The sequence below is a fragment of the Gallinula chloropus genome (genome assembly GCF_964237585.1).
Source record: "Gallinula chloropus genome assembly, chromosome: 2".
NCBI lineage: Eukaryota > Metazoa > Chordata > Aves > Gruiformes > Rallidae > Gallinula > Gallinula chloropus.
In genome coordinates this window covers 21330514-21350419 of record NC_140086.1, presented here as the reverse complement: position 1 = coordinate 21350419, position 19906 = coordinate 21330514, and the positions used below count along the sequence as shown (strand labels likewise).

At 38.8% G+C, this 19906-nt stretch overlaps 1 protein-coding gene across 2 annotated transcripts in view; it reads left to right on the top strand.

Moving 5' to 3' along the window:
• The window catches only part of ZFPM2 (zinc finger protein, FOG family member 2), a gene marked incomplete at both ends in the record, with an annotated part of 311742 nt that overhangs the window by 151600 nt on the left and 140236 nt on the right, over nucleotides 1–19906 (top strand). For both annotated transcript variants that reach the window (XM_084280125.1, XM_084280126.1), the window contains one exon: nucleotides 6433–6551. In XM_084280125.1, coding sequence (XP_084136251.1) covers nucleotides 6433–6551 — 119 coding nt within the window. The remainder of the gene's footprint in view (nucleotides 1–6432; nucleotides 6552–19906) is intronic.

The following is a 19906-nucleotide window of genomic DNA, read 5'->3' as shown; positions in this document are numbered from 1 at the left end:
TGTGGCTTCCTAGTAAGATAACTTCAGTTCTTGTATCCCACAGCAGACTCACGGTGCTGCAAAACACATTGTACCCTGACACCCCCCAGATGTTCTTACTCCAGAATGGGTATGGTGCTTCCCATGGTGGAAAGATATGAGAATTGGGTGACACAATATATGTGTCAGACAGACATGGTAATGTGAGGTGGTTGGTCATTTTCTTGACATAGCTGTGCTAGTCGCCTGTTATCCAGTATTCTTCTCCCAACAGCAGTGGCAGCTGTCCTGTAGTATTTGGCTTTCATTCATTCATTTATTCATCATTTAGTGCCATGGCTTTAGCATATTTTGGGTTCCTGCTTTAGATTCTCAGTCACTTGTTTTAGTATTTGGGCTATTGAATGAGCCCTGTGGAAAGGGAATGTTTCTGTTTTGCCACCTCCATTATGTTATCTTTTCCAGTGCAATTACAAGCTAATTCAAAGCTCTTTGTGTTAAGCTAATAGCTTCTCATTCAGTGCTGTTGTCCAGTTCCTCTTTGTGCACTTTTCATACCATGTAGCAATCCCCCTACCACTTACCTATGAAGAACAGGGTTTTTTTTTTCCCCAAGTGGAGACTCATCATAGGCAAATCATTAATGGAACATCAAAAAGATCCCATCTGTTAGACTTGCATATGGCTAAGATCACAATTATCGAAAGTCTTTTTTTTTTTCCCCCCTATTCTTATCCGCACAATAAATGTAGTTGTCAGCAGGATAAGTTCACGCATCGGATAAGGTCACAATTTCATTTAGTGACAACTTCCAACAGCGTGAACTTACAAGGTTCGATTTATTAAAGAGTCAGAAAGGATAAGATCACTGCATGGCCAGCCTGATTTATCAGGGTTTGACTGGAGTACTTGAATAGAGAATGTCGTATTTCAAGTTTATGTTCAAAACTGTAGTTTAGTGTGTGTTATGTCTCACAGACTTGAAAATTGAGGGAGGAGAATTTAGAGGAGGTATCTCAATAATGCAGTTTATGTCTGCCAAGCAAGTGTATGAACATTTAATATTGGAGCTAGCTTGGTAAGAGTCATAGAAGTGGAAATGGGATAGTTCTCCATTGTCAGTGAACTGCTGTTTGCAAACGTGCATGTTAGTTTGTTACCATGGAGGTAATCACCAGTCAAATATTAATTGCATATTCTTCCTGTGCATACAGGACGGCAAGCAGATCTTGGGCAGCGCTTAAAGACTTCTGTGAGTGTTTTAACTTGCTTGCTCTGACTTCAGGGCAGTCCTTGTTTGAAGCTACAACATGCACAATTTCTCTGCCATGCAGAAATATTAATTACAGGGTCAGGTAGCTCCACACTGGAAAGATGCAAAGAAGGAGTTGTTTCTGTGGAAATATGTAGGGCCCCATGATGTAAAGAAATTATAACAGAGGAAGAGCTTCTTCATTCTTTTTAACTGGCTCCACTTCGAAAGCTATTCCTGATTAAAACCAAATGGACAAACAAAAACCTGCTACCAAGGCTATCGGTCACTTGCTTAGAAATGTTGATCATTTATAAATCTGGATACACTTCTGAAAAAAGTAGTTCACTGTTTCTGCCCCAAAACACTGTTCATTCACCTTTGGATATACACTCCTTTATTTCTTATTCCAGAATAGAAAGAAAGCCAGTATTATTTTGTTCAGAAACACCCTTTATAGTTGAAGTCTTCTGATATTTGAGCTATGGTCAAATCCTGTTCAGGGCCAAAAGCTGTTGTTGGGTTCCTGTGTACACTCCAGGCTCTGTGAAGATTTTTTTAAATTACTCTGATTTTTCTGTTCAAGTAGACAAAGCTTAACTGACCTATCTACCTTCTGGTTTATGCAAGTGGCATCCCTGAAACAATATGTATATATGTATGTGTATGTATATGTAAGAAAAGAATCCTAAATTGAGTCCTTTCATTCCGGTCTTGTATCCACCAAGGTGGCCTAATATCTTAAAAGCCATGGGATGTTTTGTAGCTGTACTAGTGAGTCATGACTTGGGGCTTCTTTTACAGTGCAGCTATCATAAGTCTTTGAGTAATCACAGACTTTAAAAGTATGCTACATCAACAAGATAAGAGAAACAGCCCACAGCACTAACAGCATTATCTTTTACCAAAATTGATTAGCCCATACTATGTGTCTCAAATATTTTGTATAAACTTACTCAGCAAGCTGGAAATAAATGTGTTCCTGAAGAACAAGCTGAAAAAAAAATAAAATACTTGCTTTGTAGCAAGGAAATGGGAAGTAAATATCACAAAATGGAATGTCTCTTAAGTACATTATTTTTTTACCTAACTTGCACAAACTAAAAGCAGGGTATCACTTCCTCTTTACTTATATTTCTTAGTGCTGTTTCTGTTACGCCTCTCGTTGGCTCTCTCAATCAGACGGTTGATGGGTCTAGGATGAAAACAGCAAAATGCAGCTGCCTCTCAGCATTGCCATAGGAATGATGAAGTGTAACACATAATTTATCCCAGGGGTGTGTATGAATTCTATATATTATAATTTGCTATTCCGTGAAGGAATGTGATGTTCAATGCTCTGCAGTGAGGTGGTCTATTGAAATTACTGATCACTAGAAACTCCTAACAGTGTTTGGCACAGAATTTTCTACTTCCTTTGGGCTGGAATGCAGATTAAAGGAAGCTGCAGCAGTATTTTATCCTTGCTTTCATTTTCTTCCTGCTACCTGGGATCTTCATAGACAGGCACCTCTGAAGAGACCAAGTGAGTCTTTGCACTTCTTACTGCAGGTGGTGATAGGCCAATAAAATCTCTGCTCCTCTTCCTTTCCCTGACTCAACTTGTGAAGATGCTGAGCAGTTGTGCAGGGGACGGTAGCTGCAGAGAGCACTTCTGATTTACATGTGAACTTCTTTGGAGGCTGAAGGGGAAAATCTTGCCTTGCTGACACATTTTTCAAACTTTTAATTAAGAGTAATGGGATGGTGCTTTCTTCTTTTTCCAGCAAACTCTCTTGAGGTTACAAGTTGCTTGGGCCATCGGTATGGCACTGCTTACACCAGTGTCCTCTTGGGAAGCCACCAGTGAGCATGGGACAGCCCCGATCTCATCAGCAGGAGAGCAGACCTGTCTGTTGTAGCAATTTTGATACCATTTGCCAAATAGGAAATTTCAGAGGAGCAAAATTATATAAATCACAGAATCACAGAATTGTAGGGGTTGGAAGGGACCTCGAGAGATCGTCGGGTCCAACCCTTAAATGCAGGATAGTTGTATGCTCCTTTTTTTCTGGAGTCAGGGGAATTCAGGAGAGGATTTTTAATAGTGATATTTGTAATCCTTGTTCTACAAACCCTTGTACCATCCCCTGGCCTTCCTGCTCAGAGCAGACAAAAGAACATATACAGTGATTTTACAAAAGATGCAGGATCTGGTAGAGAAAAAAAAGAAATCTTAGCAGATGCATGTAGATCCTGATACACAGTGCTATTTTTTTTAAAAAACATCTCATGGTGTTATTTTTTTCCCCTAAACAAACAAAGATTTTTTGGCAAAAAAAAATATCTTTGCCAAGGGTCAAATTGTAATATGCTGTGCCTTGGGCAGGCATAGTCAAAATGTCTGTGTTTGCCAAAACATAGGGGCAGATTATCCTTCCCATCTCTTAACATTCTCCCATAGTGTTAAAATGGCTGCTGTTCATGGTGACCAGAGAGAAATGTATCTTTTTTGGAGAACTATGATCAAGGGAAACAGGAAGGTTATGCAGCAAAATGTTTTGTAATGCTGCCTGCAGTCTCCTGCTCTGTCATGGTGTTCTGAGTGGAGGGGAAATTACAGCAGCTCACAGTACAATTCAGCATGATGCTACCCCATCTGTAGTACATTGCAATGTATCCATAAATACTGCCCAAACTACAACCTGGGACCGAAACAAAAGAGAATAAAAGAGAGAAAGAATCCATACTAATTTATTTAATTACCAACTGGAGGGAAAAAATAATACAGTTTTGGGAAATAGTTGCTGTTTTTATTTTTTCTTCCAACCTGAACAACATATCAGGTATAAGATTCACATTATTAATTTTCTTTAAAATATAGAGTGTAATGATGTGTACCTTAAAACTTAGGTAGGTTTTTGGATATCACTGGATGATCTGCCCTAAGTTTGTCGTTCTTAATCCATTAAAAGACAGGCCTGCTTGTAAATCCACAGGTACAGATAAGGAGTCACTGTTTGACTGTGTCTGAACCCTTTTCAAATGAAAAATGTCAGTGGCAGAAAGGGAGGCTGAATTATTTTTTAAAAGGGTTTTCAAAGATTCTCATGATTCCTCTGGTATCAGTTAAATGTGACATGTCCATAGACATGGCTGTTTTTTTAGTGTGTAAAAGCAAGAAAATGCTACAGTTTTCACCTCCGTGTAGAGAGAAAATGTTGCAGTATGCCTAAGCCATCAACATGTTACCTTGCAACACCGGGAGGATTTCTCTCTTCCATAATTAGCATATAAAGAGATTTTTTTTTAAGTTAATACAATTTGTATCACTGTGACTGTGAGGGAGAAAAAATGTTTTGGTTTTTTTTTCCTGTTTGGATGCATATGTATCACATGTGTAAATTAGATATAATTAATCCATAAGCTTTCCTGCTAACATACTGCCTTTTTAAATGTCATAGCACTGTCACAATGAAGGCTCACCCGCATACATAGGAGCTTTTGTAAACTGATACAGCTCTATTTCCTAGATTTGTTCCAGTTTGCAGGAAGGATCTGATGCACGATTTTACCTAGGGTAGTTTTGTAATCTGCAACACTCAAGAGGTGAAATTTAGATTTCTGTGCTTGAAAATGGAAGTTGGAGCCAAGTCTTTTCTTTGGAAAACGGTCGAGATTAACCCCTGCGGACAGGGAAAAACTTCGCAGCAGCTTGGCTGTGAAATAAATCCAGGCATCCATGGGAATGGTTAGCTTGGAGATGTCTGTGGAGACTGCTTGCAAGCCAGGAGGAGTTACTCACTTCCTCCAGCCCAAGGTTCATTTCACAACAACTGCCAGGTCTAAATCTGGGACGAGTTTACTTCTTGCACAGTTGGACTTCACCCTGCTTGTGGAAAAACACCGTCTTGATTTGGGGTAGAGTTGTTGAGAAGAGTCTTGCTGCCGCAAAAGGCAGTAATTACTGTTGCATCTGGTTGGTCTGGAAAGGGACAAAGGGGATTGAGCCAGCAGGGAAAAATGGGGCAAGAGAAAGTGTGGCTGCAGTGAGGTGGAGGATAGTTCTGCCACTCCTGAGAACAACAACAGGTTTTTCTGCCTACCATCAGGATGGCAAAAGCTTGTGCAACAGCATGTGAAAGTCCAGTTAAATACCTGGCAAGGAAAGCACAGATCTGTGCCCCCACATTCAATGTTATCACCCTTAAGACGTGAAACCATAATTTATTTGAGTTGTTTGGAAAAGAATATTAGAAATTTTGTGTATACGCACAACTGTTACTACATTTTTAGTTGAAACACTTGTTCATAGGAAAATACAGGCTTATCAAAGAGACTTTTGTCTAAGAAGGGTTGTACAGACTATTTTTTAATCCTGCAATTAAGTGAAAACAATGTTTGGTGGTGACTGAATTTTATTTTTCCTTACACAGTAATGATCAATTGTGTATTAGTCTTTCCCTTGTCACTGGAAAGAAACCAGAAAAATTAAAGTGAGGTGAACTAACAATTTCACTTTTAAGTGTTAATTTTGAAGCCTTTACTTTCAAAACTGAAGAATTAGTACACACATAAAGAAAAATAAATCTCTATATCCACTCCCATTGCTTTAATATGTTATTGTGTTAAAACCTTAAGCTAACAATTTAAATGATTTTGTGTGTAAATCTGAAATATTGCTGCCAGTAAAACCTCACTCGCCTCAAAATCCTTTAATTGTAGCAAGTGTTTTTAGTAGTTTCTACAAAATTAGTGGAGTTGTTGTGGATTTAGGTCTCTATAAAGTATGTCTGAAATTTTTAGTAGCCGAATGCTTCAGAATGTGGTCTTGTGACAGCCAAATGTATCAGGGAGGTTAAAAGCATGCACCAGGTATGGATGCTATTGCACTCTCTCCGTTCAGTTCTCATCTCTTCCCTTCTCAGTATTTCTTAAGAACTTTCATGAATAAAAATGCCTTCAAATTCTTATGCGTGTGAATAGATGCAAGAAAGGACCAGGAATTTCTAAACCAGATTTGAATATATAAGTGAAAAAGAAGGTTTGTTTTTCTTTTACAGGATGACAAGATCAGTTGTTTTTTCAGACAAGCATAATTAATTCTCATTATATGCGTCCTCGGAACATTGTGCGTATGAAGCCGACACAAAGGCAGAGGTGGTTGTTGTCAAGGCACAAGTGAAAGTACTCTCAACACTGCTTGTTTTCTTTGTTTGCAGGAGAGTTGGAGATGGTCCAGAAAGACGGGGAGCGCAAGATTCAGAGTCGGCAGCAGCTTCCGGTTGGAACAACATGGGGGCCTTTTGCTGGGAAGATGGATCTGAATAATAACACCTTGGTATGTAGATGCTCCGAGGCGCTTCACTTCGTTATATTGCGTGTTTTTCTTTAGGGAATAGCCTGAATTACTACTCAGCCAGAGCGTTTGAAAACAGGCATTGTTAGCTTTCACGGACAGTGGTGTTTGGCTTTTCTCCAATTAGTTCATCTATGGCAACCGTCCACGTAAAGTTATTTGGAGCACAGGTTAATAGCATTAAACTTGTTATTTTTCAGAAGGGAAATGTCACTTCCTTGTTTGCTGAACCAAGCTGTTGCCTTTCAGTACTAGTATCTGATTTTTTTAGTGGCTTTTTAAATTTTTCATTGCATCGATTGCTGAATACTTAATTTATAATAATGTATGGCATAGGAAATAAATAGCTGCATTATTTTAGGATAAAATTAATAAAATTTGCCTTGATGTCAGCTTTACTGAACATAGCAAGTTCTTCCATTAGACTAAAATAATTTTTAAAGATATCAGGAGCCACCTGTCATAGAGTACATCCATAACTAGCCTTGTTTTTCTATTCTGATTGTAGAAAGTATGGGGGATGTATTACTTATAAGTAATTATCTCAGTTCAGTGTGCTGAAAATCACCTCATCCCTAGGTCTTCATTTATTTTTTTGTTTGGTTTTAAGAACTGAGCTTCAATATTTTTTGTATATAGTTCAGATTAAGTTTCTAAGAATATCTGGAAAGATGACCCTGTATTGAAAAAAAGCAACAAATATCTCCTGGAGAAGGGATTTAGACAATCTTGAAGCATGCATTGCTCTGTGGGATTCTTCTGAAGAGCTGTTGTTTTCACCTGGATCACTGTTACAGACTTCACATGAGTGTATTGGCATAAAGACCTGCGGAACTGTTCTGTGGTTCTGTGCCCAGTGTATTACATGTACATGGGGTAGATACAGCTGTGCTGTAAATGGAGAAGCTGAGCTGCTTAGTGTTGAGTGTATTGTCCTGCCCTTGAAGGACCTGAAGAAGGTTGGGAGTGTTGAGTTGCTGATGTAGCATCCAGGGGAGCATGAGAGAGAGGTTATGTGGACATGAGCAAAGTGGGAAGTTGAAAGTCTTTAACTCTTCCCTGAGGAACATACGCCTATGTCTGAGTTCTTTTCCTAGGGGCTTCCTGGACAGTATGCATGATACTTTCTGTGAAAGTACATATTGAAATTGTAGTGAAGCATTACTCTTTTATGACTACACAGTAGCCAGTTAAGATCTCAATACTTTTAAGCCTTTTTAACATAATGTATGAATCAAAAGGTTCTAACAAGATGTTGTAGGAAGTGTCATGACAATTTTGTCTTAAGTTTTCTGGAGTTCAGTATTCCAAACCCAAATCAGATTTCCCATTCAGGCACCTGAATAAAGGCTGGATTTTCAAAAGTAGTGGACACTCAAAGCATCTTACTGTTAAAAAGAATTTGAATATATCTGAATATATTTAAATATGTCTCTCCATTTTCTTAATTTATTTTTTATTTCTTCATCTATTTTGAACTTGATCTAACATCATTCTCAAAATGCTTTTCATAAAATGGTCATTTGTGAGAGCTACCTATAATTCAAATAATTTTTTAAGATTCCATTATTACTACTTTCATCAACTTCCATGCAACAGAAACCCTAGTCCTGGTATAGATCAAAGTTGGGAAAATTCTAAGTTTTTTAGGAAAAAAAACCAAGATAAGAAAACCTAGGTGAGGTAGGAAAAATGCTAGCTTTATGTTGCCTCAATTGCCCTGACAACAAAGCTGACTTTAGTTTGGTCATCATAAAGGGATGCAGTAACTTTCCCAACCCAGTTAAGAGAGATGTGGGGTGAAAATCTTCAGGACTTTTTTCTCACTAAACTGGAAAGATACTCATTTGTTTCTTGTCAAATTAAAAACATAAAGTCTATTTTTACAAACACTTGAAAGATTTGACTTTTGTTTTGCCTACTAATGTAAATCTATTTGGAAATCTGAAAAAGTTTCTATAAACAGAGTTGTAGTCCTCAGCAATGTTGTTTTGTCCCCTGAGCAACTCCATCCTTTGAGATAGTCAAAACTGAACTGGGTATCATCTTGAGCAGTCTGAGTTAACTTCAAAGTTGGATCTGACGTTGAAGTTAGCCCTGCTTTGAGCAGGAGTTTGTACTGCATGACCTCCAGAGGTCCCTTCCAACCAGAATTATTCTGTGATTCTAACTATTCTTTCTTTTTTCCAAATATCAGATGTTTCCTGTAGTCCTACATTTGTTACTTTAAAATGCTGTGTGAAGAAATGTAAACCTTTTGATAGAACTTTAATTTACCATTTAAGCAGCACAAACCCAGCTGTGCCAACTTCTACATATTTTTTATCTTTTTCTTCTTTTTTTTTTTCTTGAAACGATTCTGGCTTATTTATGATTTTTCTGTTTGCTTGACACCTTTGATTACTTTTCTCACTGGTGTACATGCTCTCTGTTGTTCCTAGGGGGAGTTGTGTTTGTTTACTTAAGTTATTTATATGTGTTTTGGAAAGCTCATTTGGGTAAAGCCTCACCTCCTTAGAATTCAATCAAACTTTCACATCAGCTGCTGACAGCAGGTTTAGTTCATTTCTGAATGAGAACTTCAAACATTGCACTGTTATAAACATCAAATAATGTTTGAAAAAGAGCTTTAATGTGAATTTTTGTTATAGGTAGGAAAGGAAAATAAAATTCAGGGAATGTCAGATGAGTTATGACAATTTTTTCAGCTCATCTCTTTGGAAGATATGTTTGTAGCTGACTACAAGTATCTTACCTGACTTTACTGTTCAGTGCTAGCAGTGTGACACTGCCTCTCATGATCCATTGCCTAGCTCTAGTGGCTACAACTTATTTAGTAACCTTGTACTCTGCATTGTACACAGCCTGTACGTGTAATATCCTGTTGAAATGCTTCTTAATTCAAGCAGTGCTGTGTTGCTGAATACAGTCTCACTGCTGATGGCTCAGGGACGGAGCGAACTAATTAATTCAGCACAGTAATTAATTGAGTCGCCGTGCCAGATGTCAAATACTTTTTAGATCTTTCAAGTTTCTGTCTTGAAGTATATTAACAATATACGTCTCAGAGTAGTGGAAGGTTGGGTACCTTGAACAAAAAAGATTTAAGCTCTGTTCCAAGTTACAACAGGAATAGCAGCTGTTGTCCTCATCATCAGTAAGGCAGCGCATTGGGAGATAGGGTAGAGCAAGGTCCATACCAAGACAGCAGAGTACTCAGACTCTAATGGTAGACTTGAAATAGCTCAATGATTAATAAAGTTCTTAATTTTTCTCGTTTAGGAGTTAGCCAATACTCACGAATTACTGAATGATCAACCCCCCTTATGAAATAATCACATTGCATTGTTATTATTGTTGATAAAACAATCTGCATGCAGCCACCAGAAATCTGAAGGATGTTGTTTTAACAACAGAGAGCCTTAGATCTTAGAACTTGTCTTGGCATTTAATTTGCATTTCAATCTAAACTCAAGAACTCCTTATATCATTATTAAATATTAATAATAGGTCTCCTATTTAGATCTGTTCCTATAATTTTGCCAGACCAGCAAAATTCTCCTGCCCTCAACTGTATACGGAGTTTGTACCCATCTGCACAATTGGGCATAGAGGTTATTAATGCCTTCTTCAACTTTGCATCAACTGTTCTATAATAGCTGATAGTCCCTAGAAAATTAAATGCACAAGAGTATCTTCTCAAGCCTAGGAAATGTACTTCTAAAGTAAGAGCCTGTTGTTTCACAGAAAAAGAGAGCACCTATATGTTTCCAAGTTTTGTTTGAGGTTTAGTATCATCTTGCTGTTTTGACATGCAGACATATCAAGAGTTTTGTACAATACCGCTTTCTATTTGCAGTTGGTGAGAACTTGTCTCTACAAGGAAGGCAACACAATTTAATTACAAGTTTTACCAGGAAGGCTCCAACTTTGCACCTTGCTGCATCGTAGACAATTCAGTGGTTTGTGGGTACCTACAAGTAGACAGGGGTATATTTCCAAGTCTGGAACTCCTGGATTGCGATTTCTGTGTTTAACAGGAAAGTAGATTTGCACAAATGTCAAATCTAATGTGAACAGGCAGGTGAGAAGAGCGTTAGACCCCTTTAGGCTGATCTTACAAACCACTGAAAGCTGCACGTAAGCAGCTCTGAACTAACAGCCTGCTTCAGAAAAAGCCGTTTGCTTGCTTTTTCCTTGCTGCAAATATTGTCACTGTTTGAGGGGACAACTTGGTAGGAATGAGGCTCTTGGAAACAAAAGCAGCACAGAACCACGTAGCCCACGATGAACGTTGAACAGCAGCTCATGCCATCGCTCCAGTAGTCTAGTGAAGGCATTCTGAAAGGACTTTTCCCTTGGCTGGCACCATTTCGTTTTTGGTGTTAATCTGTGCCCATGGCAGGGCTTTGCAAAGCAAAACAATGAACAGCTGGATCCTGCCCCCCGTTCTCGACATCTTGTTACAGGGAGGAGCGCGTGGGGCAGGCCTGTATTGGCCTGATAAGGAAAGAGGATTCAACGTGACTGTGAAGGGAATCCGTGTGCAGGGCTGGGCCAGACAAGCAGTGGGATACAGCAGGGACCCTTTAATGGGATCTAGGAGGTTCAGCGCCAAAGTGACACTTCTGGAAAATATCCTCGTGAAACGGTTTGATTGGTTAGAGTTTTAGGGGCTGAGGAGCCAGGGTTCAAAATGCAGTTAAGTTAGTCACTCACTAATCTGTGGCTGGTCATTTTGGGTCAAAAAACCTCATATCTGTAGTAGCCAGCAACTTTTAATCTTTGGAGTTGCAGTGTGAGGCTTTGCTGGGCACTTGGGCTGGAGGTGCTGTACAAACACCAGGATAGGCGGTAGTTGGGCTGTAGTCTGGCTGTAGTCTCTAGTCCTCTTGTTCCTACACAGAGAAGGGTAAGGCAGTTTTTATCTGTAAATATTTACTTGCAAATGGGGATTTTGGCTCTTACTAGCACAGAGCCATTTTTGTATTTAATTACCATACCAAAAACAATGTATTGTGTAATGAACCTTGATTTTAATCTTTATTATACTGGGTTTATACCTTTAAGTACCTCACGTGACTACGGAAGCATTTCTTTCTCATTTTTATTGCTGTTAGCGTCAGACATTTATACTTAAAACTAGTTTAAAAAACCCTGCCTTCTCTCTAAAAAACCTGCAGCCATTAACAGAACAGTGCTTCTGGAGAGCAAATTGTGTCACAGTTACGGTGATGTAAAGATGTGCTGTTGAAGTGTCAGGGTTGGCCACTTCATACACGCTGAGACATTTAAAAAAAAACCCAGAGCTTTGCTGAGATGATGTGGACATCTGTGTGGGCATCACGGTGATCTTTGAGACCACATCACCTCACCATTGCCTCACCTTTTATAATATGCTCTCCCATTTATATAGTCAAGTATTTGAGGGAAGGGCAATGACAGAACTGTTTTCACAACTTCTGCTTATAGTATGACTATACATGCTGCTTAAAAAAAAAAAAGTTATTTTTGCTCTTTTATTGACATTTACACATCAGAGTAAAAATAAAACATGCTACTAATATGATAGCAAATTGTGGTAGTGATCTGAATAAACTTCCTGTTTTGAAAACAATAACATTTTCTCCAGCTTGTGGAGCTAGTTTCTAGAACACAAATAAATGCTGAAGCAACATGGTCCATGATTGTGCAGCTCTGCCTGAATGCTGGTATTAGTACTGCATGCCATTACCATAACCTTAATTTTGAAGTATTAAATGCTCAAGGGACTCGCGCATATGGTTTGCTGTTTTAAAAAACAAACCACAAATGTTCACAGGAAGACAGGATTGAAATTAGATTGTTCCTTTTTTATTTTTTATGTCTGAATCAATGATTAACAGCATGTAGTCTTATATCAGTAGGGGATTTTAACATGAAGTCGCTCTTTTCCTTCCCTGCAGCCCTTTTATAAGGCTACACGTTGCTGTGGTTTATTGTGATACCTCTTTATTAAAACAGATGAACTTTGACATTTGTTTAAAACTGCCACTGGCCACTCTGAAGAGTTCTAAAAAATATTTCAGTTACTTGATGCTTCTATAAGTATCTCCATTAAGCAGACTTTATCCTAATACTATTGTAATTAAGGAGTAGGCATTACTGATCATTCTCATTAAACTAACTCAGTTCCCTGGGAGAAAACTCAATAAACTATCTGTCCTATTGCAGCAGGCTTAATTTCAACAGGACCAGTCCTGCTCAAAGTGGGAATGTACCCTGGGATACTTTGCCAGGGAGCTGCTGAGAGCAGAGTGAGGGGATGGAATGGCCCAGGGGAAAAGATGAGACAAGGTCAGGAGCCGGGGACAGAGAAAGGGCAAGAAAATTTGGTTCAGGGATTCCCAGGCAGCAGAAGCCAAGTGAGACACCATATACAAGCACCAGGCTCTTCCATTTTTATGATGTGGGGAAGAGTAGAGAGAAGAGAATGTGTGCCTGAGAATGTATTGCACTGTTAGGCTGCTCAGAGAGAACCAGTGCGATAAACTGTGCAGCAGCAACAATCCTTGTGCTGCTAGACTATGGTCACCTACTGTAATCTCCACACTGTAGGCTTTAAGACTCAAATGCTTATTCTGCTATTGTACATTCTGCTATATTTATAACAAAACTTAAATAATGGATTGTAGTCTTACTTAAAAACTTTGGCTGGCTGGCTGAAATAATTGATTTAGCTGCGTTTAATGTCATTCATGTAGCTTGGTACACTGAAATATACCTAACAGGCACGAATTCAACCCCCGTGTTCAAGATGAGGATTTTAACATTAATGTTGTCCTCTGAGGAAAATTTTAAAATTCATGCTTTTTATAATGATATTTCTTCTTATTTATGAAACATATGTATTATTATAGACTAAGCAGATATAAAATGTCAGATTTAAATATTTAGCAGTTTTTGAAATAACTTCTCACTAAATATTGAGCAACATCATTTTTTTACTCTGAAATAAAATTCAGTTTGTAAAATGTTGACACTTTTTGTCAGTAGTTTCACATTTGTAGAACAAGCATGGAGAAATTCTAGCTCCATCATTTCAGTGGAACAGAAAGCTATGAAGGTGCTTGTGTCTACAAAGACATTTAGGGGCTACAAGATGGTGAAGGGACTGTAGCATCTCTTATATGAGGACAGGCTGAGGGAGTTGTGTCAGTTTAGCCTGGAGAAGAGAAGACTGAGAGGGGATCTGATCAACATTTATAAATATCTGAAGGGCGGGTGTCCAGAGGATGGGGCCAGACTTTTTTTAGTGACAGGACAAGGGGGAAGAGGCACAAACTGGAACAAAGGAACGTCCATCTCAACATAAGGAAAAACTGTCCAAGGGTGGCAGAGCATTGGGACAGGCTGCTCAGAAAGGTTGTGGAGTCTCTTCTCTGGAGATATTCAAAACCCACCTGGACACAATCCTTTGCAACCTTCGCCAGGTGATCATGCTCTAGCAGGGAGCTGGACTAGATGATCTCCAGTGGTCCTTTCCAACCCTGACTGTTCTGTGATTCTGTGGTTCTCTGATTCTGTTCACACTGTTAAGCCAATAATAGGCACCAAACTGAAAGGCCTAAAGGCTTGTTCTCTCTCTTTGACCACTAGAAAATGAAATGCCTTACATGCTCCTGGGTTTCTTTGAGATAACTGCACATAAAGCTATGCCTGCCTAAGGGTAGTTAGCCTTGGGGTAACTATCAGTGGCACCATGATGCTGTTGGCTGTGGAACTGTACTCAGTAGTTATCCAGGTGTATTGTCTGCACATACATATGACATATGATTATGAAAATGTCAACAGATGCTTTCCATAAAACTTACAGAGGCAATAGTTGTAGGCAATAAAGTGTGCTTTAGAGAAAATCTTGGTGTGAAAACAAAATTCACTGTTTGGTGGTGTCAACATTTGTTTGTGATAATGAAAGTGCAGACTAAGGTACAATATCATAGTAACAGTAACAAGATTTTAAATTATTGTCTATCTTCATTTAAATAAAAAAAATGACTTCAAGGAAAGGAATGGAACTGTGGTTTCAATGAAGACAGTGGCTGCTTGCTGCTCACTTCTGTACACTATGATGAATGATCTAAATTTCAAACATGAGTTCCCTTTCTGTCTGAATGTACAAGAGAGAAGTAGATATAAATATTCAAGAATGATTGAAAGAAAAGGTATTTCTAGTTTTTTCATTATCGGCCAAATTAAGTGCGTTCTGTGAAAGTGTGTTTTTTAATGTTTCAAATAGAAAAAAAACCTCTTAATATTTATAGTAAGCATAGTTAGTACAGTATGGTGTGAATACATAAATACATATTTGTGTGTATATGTATATACACACACATATCCATACAAAATGTGTTTGCAAGTATATAAAAATAGCATGTGCTTGTCAGAAGAAAATACAGAGTATTAGATTCTAAAAATCAGCATTCCATTTATAATATTAACATTTTGCTGAACTTTCTTCTCTGTTCAGCTAGAGCTCCTTTTCTAATGATGATGTACTATCACATAGCCAGTAGCAAAATTTGTCCTTTTCTAGATGCAGCAGACTAAAACCTGGGTGGTACAGAGCTTGACCTGAGATCTTAAGAGCTGAGAGAAGCTTATGAATGCCCTGGGCCTCATTTCTCAAGCGCTGAGAACAAGTTCATCAATCTAATCCCATGGTGGCTCCTTGGGCTCCAGGGGTTAGGGCTCTGCTGCAAAGAGTGCAGGAGGCACCATCGCTTGTCCTCGTTGCTGGTCCCAGACCACGTGCAGCAGGGGAAGGGCTGCAGCAAAGGATGCCCAGCTAGTACTCTGCCTGATGGCATGTCTTACTTACAGGGGTTTGTGCATGTTCTGACACTCCATACATGATGAATTATCTGCATAGCCTTATCAGATGTGATGTTGTAACTTATTGAAGTCCCATCTTAAATGAGTTAGTATTAACTAATAAACTTTTGCCTCCTTTCTTTTCGCTAATTTTAGCATGTTCCACAGACTAGAAAGAAAGGGAAGACATTTCAGTGTTTTTGCAAATGTTTCACATTGTTAAATGTTAAATATAGTTACTACAACAGATATTTTTGAGCTCTTTTAAAATATTTAGGGAATAATTGAGTTTTACGTAGACAAAATACTGCCCTTTCTGTGTTGTAAGCGAATGATCACAGTCTGAATGCTACTGATGCATTGAGAATAAACTAGATAGCATTTTAGATATCGTCATAGTTTATGTAGATTTTTCTCACTCTGAAAAAATGCCTTATAATTTAAAATGCTCCTTGTCACAGATTAGTATTGCTATCTTGTTTTTGACATTTGATTTATTATCTGAGAAGCATAGAATATATACATTTTTAATAAAAGCTTCCTATATATTCCTAATCATTATATTTTTTGTATTTTTTATTAATATCTCACATTTCCAAAAATACTTCTCTTTTCTGAAGCTTTCTTTTCCACATGACATTCTCCAATCTGGGGGATGAATGACCACATTTTTTAAAAGATGGAACTAGAACTCTTTGCCATGTGTGAGGACATTCAAGACAAGTTTAGGGGAGCTGAGGGAGGTGTGTCTCGGTGCTGGGGAGGTGAGGAAGGATTCTTCCCTCTCTCCCCCTCCTGCAAGCTGTTGTCCTCACTTTTGGAAGAAAACTGGGACAAATTAGCATAGAGGGAAGAGAGTAATAAAGCAGAAAACAAAAAAAAGTCCAAAATATTTTAATTTCTTCTTTTATGCTTGTGTTGAAGCAGAACGGGGTTTGTGATTGCTGATTTTTAATTCTACCGTTGACCTCATAGGATGTCTCTTTGCTTTCATGGTGTTTCTTCCTCTTGGATGTGGTTACACTTACTACAGTAAATACTGGATGTTATTATTCATATTTGTTAAATTCCAGATTGCATCCTTCTCCCTTGCGATCCACTTGTTTTACCTTTACTCCTGTTTCTCTTCTCAGTCTGGTCAAACCACCTTCCATCCTCCAAGCCAAAATACTGTTTTAATCATATATGCTTCTATGGTGGACAGTTTCTCTCTTCCTGGACCCACCTGGATTATGGTCCGTGGAAGGACATGATAGGTTACATGAAGTGAACCTTCCAGACTCATAGGTGTAGATACCAGCAAAGGGGATTTAGGGTAGACAGAAAGAACTTCCTAATGGTAATGAGAGTGGAAGTCTGGAAGAGATTCAGTAGGTTGTAGTAACTCTGTGGCTGGTGTGTTCAGGAATGGACTGGACCAAGACGGGAGTGGTGTAGGCACAGCTGAGCCGTGGCGGGGGGAAGGAAACAGAACAGATGACCCTGTGGCTTTTGGCACCCTGATGCTGAAAAATGTCTGCAGCCAACTTCTCTTGTTCAGCTGCCCAGAGATGCCTGCAGGTAGCTAAAATCTTTCAAGGCTGGCTTTAAAAGACCAGAATGAGACATTGGGTTTTTTTGTAGAAAATGGCAGATGGGATGTTGCAGTAAGCTAGACAGTTGGTCACACCAGTATAGGATACTGTTTTCAAAATCTAATTGAAATATAACAAGGGCTTGCTGGGAGATAAGGAAGTAAGCAGCTATATTTCTTTGGCATGTCTGTTCTCAATTGCCTGCAGGTTTGGTTTTTTTTCCCTCTGAATATTCTCCCTTCCCACTCCATTTTCTTGCTAACTAAAGTTAGAATTAACACTGTATATAGCCAAATATTAAATCAGTGTAGCTTTTTCAACACATATTTTTCAGCTGTACTTGGGGCTTTATTTCTAGAGTATTCTGTACCTCTTTTTTTTTTTTAAGAAATGCTGTCTGATTTATAAGGATGATTGTCCCAGGTTTCTGTGTCACAGATTTGCAAAGTGAGAGCAATGGTATTGCATTTTCAGGATGCCAAATGTGTGCACTTTGATCTGGCGGTACAGCCTGCCTCAGGGAGTAAGCTGAATCTTGATTTCTTTAGTCAGTCATCCACTATCAGGTACCAGAGCCCCGATTAGGCAGGCTGAAAAACAGAGAACACACCATGGGTTAGATGTGGAAACATTTGCGAGGAGGCTCTTGGCATCACCAGCATCCTCGGAGCTCGTTTTGTGGTACTGTTTCTGTGCTAGTAAATCTCTTTAATGCATCCAGTAACAATAACAGGTACTTGTGTGCTGCAGATGACTGCACGTGCACTGATTGGTTTTGCAAACACTCCCCCCCTCTCCCTCACCCCAAATCTTCAGCAGTGAAAAATAAGAATATCCATGTTTTGAAACTTGACCTCTCATGAATGTGAGACTGCTTGGTGTGGTTGTGCCTCCTTAACATTCCTCACATTCCCTCTTCCAAGCCAATTGTTAGCACTTGTTGCAGCCTTAATGTGGCTTTGTAGTAGCACCTACCACGCTGGCTGGGTTAGTGGCATACATGGGACTAAATGGCCTTTCTGACCTTTAGTAAGCATTTCCTTGTCAGTCTTATCAAAGATACTTGACTATCTCATTCTTTGTTTGCTGTAACTACTATAATTGTGAGATCTACTGATCTCTTCAGAAATATGATCATGATGTTATTATTGTTTTCTGTGTTTCTCTGGCTGTGTTGTTGGACAGGAGCACTTGTAAAAGTCTGCTTTGAGAACAGTCGCAAGGTGTGGGAAGTAAAGAAGCTCACAGGGTGGCATTCACTACTGTGACCCACTGCAGCATGGTGTTAAACGAGAGTTATAGCAGTACAGTGTATTGATATTATCACTCTTAAAAAATATTGGGATAACAAAGACTGTTAAAGTTACTTTTTCAAGAAAATACATAACACAGGCAGATCTCTTCCAAATGAAGCATGTGGTAGAAATCGCGGTTTATATGCCTGAATTTTTTACTCTAACTCGATGTTTTTCTGTTTCCATGTGTAGCCTTGGAAAAAAATGTAAAGCAAAGAAAGGCAAAGCACAAAGATCACAATTTTTAAACAGTGATTAGTATGTACTTAGGACTTGATTTTGCCTAGCACTGAGCACCAGCAGGAGCTGTGAATACCCCAAGCTTTCATTCAAAGCAGTAGGGCTGAGGTATGCTTAGCGTTTTGTGACACTGAACACTGCAAGTACAGCCTATAAACCTCTCCATAGAAGATAAATATTTGTTATTTTATTTGACCTTGAGGATGGGACTGGTTTCATAGGGTTAAGGTCAATGAGTATATTATTTTTAGACAAGATACAGAGTACATGGATGGTTCTGCTTTATTTTAGTGTGTTAACATCTGGCAGCATTCTGTGTTCCATATGCTGCTGATTGTCCTGATACATTCATCTTCAGCGATTATCAAAAAGATTTCAGTGCTCTGGAGTTAATCACACATTTGAGAAGACAAATACATGATGATAAGTAGAAAAGCTGCATGTGGGTTTTTGTGTATAAGACCAGTATTTGGCTAATCTTGGCAAGTACCCTATTAATTTAGAAATATTTTTTTAATTGACTTAATTAGCTAATGTCTGTAAGTGCTGCGAGGATGAAAAAACACACATATTAGAGTTCAGTGTTGTTACCACAGTAGACATAGAGGACATTGGTCCTTGGAAATCTGATTGTGCCCTTTTAATTCTATGTGTTGCACACTTGTTATTTCTACTAATGACGAATAATTAGAGGGGGTTCAGATTATTTTTGTGTGACTTCGGTATATGAAAGTTTAGCTATGCTTGTCCTGTTACAAAAAACACATATAAAACTAGCAACTGATTTTATTTTTTTTTTTAATACTGGTATTTTCAGTTTTCCTCAGTTGATAACATTTTTTTCCAGAGCTATAAATTATTATTTTCATTCTGTGCTCCTTTGGCCTTACATGCTAGCAGCTTCAGGGGAGAAAGACTTAAGAGTTTCACAGGGAACTTGCCAGATCAAAGCAGGTGTTCCCTTTTACAGTACCTGCTTCTTTCTGAAAACACAGAAACTCTACTGCAATCTGAAGGAACAATGAGGCAGAAATCAAATGAAGCCAGCGGTCTGTCAACCTCCTACCTCTCCTGTGGCTTTTACCCCAGCCCAGACTCACCTTAGGGAACAGTCCTCCTGTCTGGCCCACCGTGGGGCTATCCCATGCCCCATATTCTTGCAAAGAATAATTCAAATAAGAAAACACCTGCAGGGCTCAAAGTCTTCCCATTCCTGTAAGACAACCCTTTGCTGCTCCAGTCTGCCAACAAGGAATGGCATCATGAAATCAACTGTGGCTCTTCAGGCAAAACCTCGGACTAGGGTCTGTCCTTGCAACATTGGGCTGGATGTCTGGTCAAGGTAGACATCAGGAAAGCAGCAGGATGGCTAAAG